Below are 7,894 nucleotides of genomic sequence, written 5' to 3' on the forward strand. Positions count from 1 at the left end.
TAAGCCTTTGTCCCAAACTTTTACTGTACTCCATCGTAAACATTTTTTTTCGTACATCACTAAGACACTTGCTCATGTCTTGGAGTTTCATAGCATGTTGACAAGTATCCAAGTTTCCCCAGGTATAGGCCGTAAAATCAGAATCAATTATGCATCTCGCCACTTGTAGAAGAGTAGAGAGAAGAAGAGAGAGAAGTTGAAACTTTCATGTATTGGAGTGTCATAATATGTCGAGGAGTGTCCAAGTGTCCCCAAATATATACCGTAAAATCAGAATCAATTATGAATCTCCCCACTTGTAGAAGAGTAGAGAGAAGAAGAAGAGAGAGAGAAGTTGAAAATGTTCTCATTAGCTTTTCTGTAAGATACATTAGCTATGCATAAGGCAAAATGTCCAAAATACCCTTTTGCTCTGTTTGGTAGCTCAAAGGTAGCGGGAGGTTAGTAGAAGAAGAAGTCAAAGCATGTAAGATGTATAGAAGAGTAGTGGAAGAGTGGGAAGTAGTGTTTGGTTGGGCGGTAATCCTCTAAAAGATTAGTGGAAGAGGTAGGGGTGTCATTACCAATATAGAGGCTTGAAGAGAGAGAGAGAGAGAGAGAGAGAGAGAGAGAGAGAAAAGAGAATAAAACAAGACCTGCTCTTCTTCCACCAAAATTCCACCAAAATGGTGAAATTTGGTTGGAAGATTAGAGGGAACATTCGCCACGTAGGATAAAAGGCAGTCATGATGCCTGGGAGTCGAACGGAGTTTCATTGCGAATTTGGCAACCAAACATGCTTCGGAAGATGTCTAGAGATCAGCGACGTTTGAAACGCTACTGATCTTCTAGCCTCTGGCAATCAAACAGAGCAATGAAGGGCAACTGAATACACTATTGAGGAATAAACGGTCTTATCTTCAATACTCTTCCCAAAGTTGTGTTCAAGGTTTTAAATTTCGGTTTCGGTTGGCACAGAAACGGACACATTTCTGTCTCAGTGGAAATTTCAACGGAAATTTTTTAAAATCACGGAAACATATGAAAACATATGCAAATGATGAAATTTTTTTATCACGGGTTGGGAAATAGAGTGAGAGAGCAGCCACCTCAGATGAATTAAATGAATAAGAAAAAATTTGCTAAAAAGTGAGCTGTGTGGCTACTCTCTCATGCAACAGCCGGCCGCGAAATGCCTTTCTTGCAAAGTCCCTAGCAAATCCACTATTGTTATTATTATTAGAGGAATAATAGATGCAAGGGCCCTTTTTATGCAAGGGCTAAAGAAGGGCCCTTGAATAGATCCACGTCATTAAGTGCAACCGAATTCAGTTTCTAAACCAACTTTAAAAATGACTTGGATCTATTCAAGGGCCCTTCTCCGGCCCTTGCATAAAGAGGGCCCTAGCATCTACTATTACTAAAGAAGAAGAAGAAGAGGAGGAGGAGGAGAAGCTTGGGTTTCCTAACAGAAGACTGGAGAAATAGATCTAGTGTTTGAATGAAATACAGATACACATTCAAGATAATATCTTTTAGTGGCTCAACAGAAAACTTTTTACTTGGATCTTGTTGGCTCTGTTACCATGTAAATCAGAATCTATCTTTTATATCTAATGACCTGTAGAACTAAGAAGTGAGAAGAAAGGGTGGGAGTAGAACCATCAGCCATTACATTTTCAGAGAGCATAGGAAATTGGCTTACTGCTGTTTCTTTTCATAACGTCATGCAAAAACCAATTGTAGTCCATAATAACACGGCTTTAACTAACAACTTATGTCATGTCCGCGTGTACATTTGGGTGAGCATGCATTTTCCTTTTATGAACTCGTTGTATTGGGATCCCTGCAACAAATGCATCTTGAAATGACAACTAGCCATTAGCTTGCCTGCTTATTAACTTTTGTTACTACTGTTTTAATTTTTCTTTACTTATATCCTACTAGTATCAAGGAAAGGATTTCATTCTTTATTCTTCTACTTTCAAACTGTATTGCAGTAGAAATCGTAGATGAGTACTGATCCCCTTTGATTTTTCTTTATCTCCACCTTTTTTCCCTCTGGAACAGCTTTTTGTGGATACCCAGCTCTTCTCTGTACATACGGATCTCGTACTCTCCTTCTACCAGAAAGAATAGTTTTGCCATTCAAGGTTCGTTGGCCTAGGTACACTTGGCTAGAACCTCAAGAGCAATCAAGCTCTGTAATTTATAATGTGGTTCCTATTTATAAATTTCATATTTCCATTAGTGCAATAAGGCAACTCCTTGTTTCTTCATTCATCCCTATTTTATGTTGGGTACTTTTGATAATCAACTCATATCAGGAATATTCCTAGTAAACTTCACTATCGCCCCCACCTGTTCAATCCTACATTGATAATCAATTTTCATGACAAGAAAACCTGGATTTATATAAAATGACAAGCATGCCCTTATCTTGGTACATGCAACAGCATAACTATATAGAGATTTTATAGGGTGTGGCTGTATAGTCCAGTATTTTTCAAAAAAGTACTGTAATACAGCGTAAATAGATTGTGCCGCAGAAATCACATCCATAGGATGATTCTGACCCTCCGATCTATAGAGGGACTGCAAATTATGAAAACCTCTATGTGTGGAAGGGTTAGGATCATGTGATATCATCTTCCACCATTAGACTTTGACCCACTGGGTGGCCTCTCTTTCAATATATGGCGGATGACATGCTTATTCATCACGCCTCTTAACATGATGGCAAAGAAACAACAAAATATAAAGGAAATTCTGCTACATAAATCACCCTCAAAATTACTCCATACAATCCTTTCATTTATGCTAAATCTCTAATAGGTCTGCTCAGTTGCCCAGAATTCCTTTCCAGAGAAAGCAGGGAGTGTCAATGCTTTCCTCTAAGGCCATGTCTGGTAGCCAGGATTTTTTTTCATGATAAATTAGTGTCTGAGTGGTGAGAGAGGGGTAGGGCGGTTGGAAGAAGAAGAGAGATTTGAGAGGGCACAGATGGCACAGATGAGATGATGGCGAGAAGTGGCTAAAAACCAGGAAAAGGTTTTCTTATTTTGAGTAGAGTTTTTTTAATCCTGATTTTTAGCCACTTCTCACCACTTGGAGACACTAGTTTCCTGATTTGACTATTAAGATTATAAGTGACAATTAATGGAAATCATAGGGAATACGATGAATGGAAATATAAAGGTGGCACAATCAAGGTCAATTTGAGTCATGGGAACCCGCCTGTAGCCCTGTTTGGATTGTAGGAATTTTCTGGAAAATTTTTGAAAGGAAAATATTTCTAAAATTTCCTACTTTTGCTTACACACGAGAACAGATAAACCAACCCTACTCAACTTTTATTTGGAGGGACCCTTAATTTAGGGAAGTGATATATCCACCCCTTTTGATTACTTGGGACACCCAGCAGCAGTGAACGTGGCAATCAGCCTGTCTTCTACTTTTCCATTAAAATCTGACAAGATGACACGTACTTATAAGTCTTCATCACTTCGGATGGTAACAATTTTGTTACCTTTCATGACCTTGAGTTTTTGCTGTAAAGAAGAGTCCTAACAACAGGTTGACTTGATGTCAAGTACTTGGAACTCAACATCGAAACTTTCTCCGCCCATATAAATGGCAGTAGAAAGGGTTCCGACTACATCTCGTCAGGAGTTGTCATAGGCCATGATACTTTGATCCGATGGGGAGAAATCACTGGGACCAAATCCGATGGCTGTGGCCGTACTCAGTGGACAGATGTTCAAAGCCGAACCATTGTCCACGAGAACGGCAGGTACCTTTTTCTGGTTACAGAGTACAGTAACTAGGAGAGGCTTGGAGTGATCAAAAGTACATCAGCCCCTCTGCAGTCATTGATACACTGCTGCTGGGTGTCCGAAGTAATAAAAAAGGGCAGATATATTACTTCCCTTAATTTATTATGATATCCATCTAAATTAGGGATTTGCTAGAGTCCATCGCAGAAGGCATTTCGTGGAGCGTCCTATTGAATCAGGGAGCAGCCACATAGGCTCAGATTATTTCTTATTTATTTAATATCTGAGGTGGCTGCTCCCTCATGCAACAGGCACTCCACGAAATGCCTTTTGCGATGGACACTAGCAAATCCCTCTAAATCAACCATAATCCTATCTGTTCCCTATAAATTGCGGAAAGGAAAAAGTTTCCAAAGAAAAAAAATTCAATCATAAATGATCTTCTTTCAATCCAAAAAGGGCCAAAGGGGAGCAACAGCCCATGGAATTCTTTAAACAGTTGTGAGGGAAGTATCATCACACAAGCTAGCAGTTGATGCCTCCCCCTTAGCTGGCGTATAATTCAACTTATTTTAGAGCTAGCTCACCTGGTTGAGCTACCCACAATGAAAGACTTTCCATTAAAATTTCTAGGCTGAGATACTTCACACCTTCAGGCATCAAAAAGACCAAACCAGGTCTATTAAGTTAAAGGTCAATATGCAATTCCTCCCGCACCTTTGCTGTCCACCAACCTTCACCTCCCACTTCTACAATCTGAGAGATCTGAGTGGAAAGATTTTCATAACCAAAGTCCTTTTAACTGCTCCGCCACGGCCGCACAGACATCGCAATTATTTTATTTACACAACTCTAAGATTTTGCGACTCACATTCTTAACCATCCACATCGCTCCATCAGGATCGAACCTACTGCATTCCTTTCATTGTCCGGTCTTCACCTCCCATTATAACAATCTGAGAGACCTGAGTAGGCATACCTGTGGAAAAGACCCTGTAGGCAAAAAGCTTTAGTTGCACTCCTATGGAGAGACCTGAGAATTCTTACAAATCCAATATCTCCACAGATCAACAACCACATTCCTATCATCCTTATTGGTCCACCACATCAATAACAGGGTTATAGTGCGTTTAAGGTTGGCATCATGCCCAGAAGAGGAGTTGCCTTTTCTTTCCCACCGAGGAGAGGAGTATTGAATCCACTAATCCCTAAACGGGTAGCCCACTCGTACTGACATACTTGATAAGCAATATAATAGCGCATCATAAAAAAGTGAGGTACATGAGAGCTCCTCCTGTGCAAATATTGAGGGGATAATCTTCTTATAAGTTTGTGAAAGGTTACTCCTGGGTTTGCAATTTTCCTTCATGAACTCATATATGTATCAATCTAACTTATGTTGCAATTCAGTAGGCTTTTATGGAAAATTAGAACTGCACTAAATAGTTCACATAGTAATAGTAGAAGCAGATTATTCAACTGGGCTAATAATTGTATATTCTATCATTATTTACCCAAAACTAGAAAGAGGCAAAATGGAGTTGGATCCAGGCAGTGCACTAATAATTGTATATTCTGTTACTATTTACCCAAAACTAGAATAAGGCAAAAGGGAGTTGGATCCTGTTACCACCACCACCACCACCACCATCATTGCATCCATAGCTTTGAGGTTATGGTTGTTATGAGATGTAAGAGTACACTGTCATCATTATCAGAATAATTGCAATTGGTAGAAATAGGAGGAGCATACCCATACCAAACCATATCTTAAATCTCCAATGCTCATGTCTAGTAATGGTCATAAATAGCATCTTTACAGGTCATTCTGCAGCTGCACTGCTACCACCAGCTCCGAAGATAAATATCCGATCTATGCAAGTCTCTTGAGGTATCATTTATGAATTAGAGAGGCAACGAGGAGGTGGATTCCTTGGCAAAAGGAGAGGTTTTAAAGAGTATGGGTGGTTGATACATACATATACACATATATGGGATTGATAATTCTACACCTGAAAATCAGTGAATGGCAGGGACAGAAAAAGTTGCTCCAGACAGTTACGTTAATTCCCCTCTTCGTCTTCTATTCTTTCAAATCCAAAGAGGGGAACAGCACTACCAGCTTTGCCCGAGCATCTCAACCCCTATCATAAAGAAAAGAAAAGAAAATCCTCAATTTCCAAACTCAATTCACCATCCTACAAATCAAAGCAGAAGAGAAGATTATCTTTCTACCTTTTATATTATAGGTAAGCTGGGATCGAACCCGCAACCTCAACCATTGAGCTACAGGCCCAACCCCATCATCTTTCTATCAACAAAACAAAGATGAAATAAAAGTAGAAGAGTTAATCTTTATCAAACCCAACAAGCACATAAAAAAAAAATCACATAGCAGCTAGAACGAAAGAAGAAGATGATCTCGGGAAGTAAAATCATCTCGGGATTTTCTCTCACTTTGAACTGCATACTTAAAATGAAAGCTTCTCTTCAAGACAAATAACCACTGCTATCTCATAATTCTTTATGATTTAAGGTGAAAATTGGCACCGAATTTTTTTACGGGTTGAGTTTGAGCAACCTCGGACCGGTAACCACTCCAATAATCAGTTTTCGAGTTGCAATCCCTTCTAAAAAAACAGGGAAAAAATCTAACGATTCTTACCTTCAAATCTTCAATATTTCATATTTTCTTCGAAACATAAATAATGCAGGAGAAACAAGGAAATGAATAAGAAGAGAAATTGAAATTTTGAAGATAAGAAACTAGTAGTTGGGACGGAAATAACCTATCGCGATTAACATCAATAAAAATATTTAATTATCGCGAATTGTATTACCGTTTAATACGATACCTCGTTGAGTGAACCATGTAACTGGTTGGAAATCAGCTCCATTTGTCAAGACACTCACAACATCCAATGCATTTCCATATACAATTGTCTACTTTATTTTTAACTTAGAATCGAAACATAAACTATCCTCTTCTATTATGACTTCTTGAATGAGTTAAAAAATTTCCAAACTCAACACAGCAACCTGAAAGAAAGCTCTCTGAACTCATCCATGGCATAAAGATCATGCCGAAATTTAGTAGTACAACTAGTTCACTTTGATCCTAACTCAATAATAATAAGTTTAATAATGACATCATCATCATCATCATCATCATCATTCTACAACTCAAGATCAAACCAATAATTTCATATTAATCCAGAATCCAGAAAACTGCTACAGAATCATGAATGCAGGTAAACAAAAAAAAAAAAGAACACATGGAAGGATCAAAGGCAAGAAGTAGAATTAAGACGAAAACGAAAAATGAGAGTTATGTTCCACTAAAACTTGGCAATTATGTAATTGAAAGAGGGAAAAGAAAAAAGACAGAGCTCAAAATCAAGAAAGAAAAAAGAAAAAATGTCAATTAACATTTACCCATTTACACGGAGCATCAGCAAGGCCCCAATTTCAGAACTACACCACACACTAATCACCAAAGAATCAAATCAATAAAACCCAGCTACAAGGATCAAAACCCGAATGCTCCAATATCCGAGATCCTCATCCCACCGAGCAAAAAAATCATGGAAAAAACCCCCAAAACCCACAAAAAAAACCAATGAGATCAAATCAAACCCCATGTCTATCCTTCATCTTTGAAATCTGCCATCTCTTAAAACCCAAAATACCTATCACAACTACCTGCAAAAAACCCGCAATTCCCGCAAACAATATCCCAATCTTCTTCCCGAGATTGTTCTTCCCTTTATGAACCCTAGTTTTTTTATGCGTGTGAGTTTTCGTCGATTTCCTTCGTAATTGAGGCGGAGGAGGAGGATGATGGTGGGATTTTCTTGTTTTTTTAGGGTTATGATTCGGCGAAAGCGCGGAAGGAGAATCGAAATTGGATGATCTTCGTGAAGGTTTGATTTCCCCCAAAGGTGAATCCAAACTGGTTGATTTTCCGATCTGAGCGGAAGAATCTACAGGGAGAGGGTAATGGAAGAAGAAAATACACATAAAAAGAAATATTAGGGTTAGGGTTTTCAATGGTTGGTCCATGAAGAAGGATTGGGGCTTCATTGGGAGAAAATAGGGGTAGGGATTTTGAAGCGATTCTGCATCTGAGTATTCCTTCT

The 7,894-nt window shown here is 38.7% G+C and overlaps 1 protein-coding gene and 1 long non-coding RNA gene across 7 annotated transcripts in view; one reads left to right on the forward strand and one right to left on the reverse strand.

Moving 5' to 3' along the window:
* LOC143881640 (uncharacterized) overlaps positions 1-2,260 on the forward strand; it is a 37,503-nt gene extending 35,243 nt beyond the window's left edge. For all 6 annotated transcript variants that reach the window (XM_077384848.1, XM_077384849.1, XM_077384846.1 and 3 more), the window contains one exon: positions 2,050-2,260. In XM_077384848.1, the coding sequence (XP_077240963.1) occupies positions 2,050-2,118 (69 nt within the window). In that variant the 3' untranslated portion in view covers positions 2,119-2,260. The remainder of the gene's footprint in view (positions 1-2,049) is intronic.
* Positions 2,261-5,494: 3,234 nt separating this feature from the next.
* On the reverse strand, positions 5,495-7,377 carry LOC143881641 (uncharacterized). The gene is made up of 2 exons (XR_013251977.1): positions 5,991-7,377; positions 5,495-5,899 (listed from the first exon to the last, which is right to left on the reverse strand). It is a non-coding gene; the product is annotated as an uncharacterized LOC143881641 (long non-coding RNA).
* Between the last annotated feature and the right edge of the window lie 517 nt (positions 7,378-7,894).

This window comes from Tasmannia lanceolata, unplaced genomic scaffold (genome assembly GCF_043159265.1).
Source record: "Tasmannia lanceolata isolate RefF3 unplaced genomic scaffold, GAP_Taslan_0.1 ptg000007l, whole genome shotgun sequence".
Classification (NCBI taxonomy): domain Eukaryota; kingdom Viridiplantae; phylum Streptophyta; class Magnoliopsida; order Canellales; family Winteraceae; genus Tasmannia; species Tasmannia lanceolata.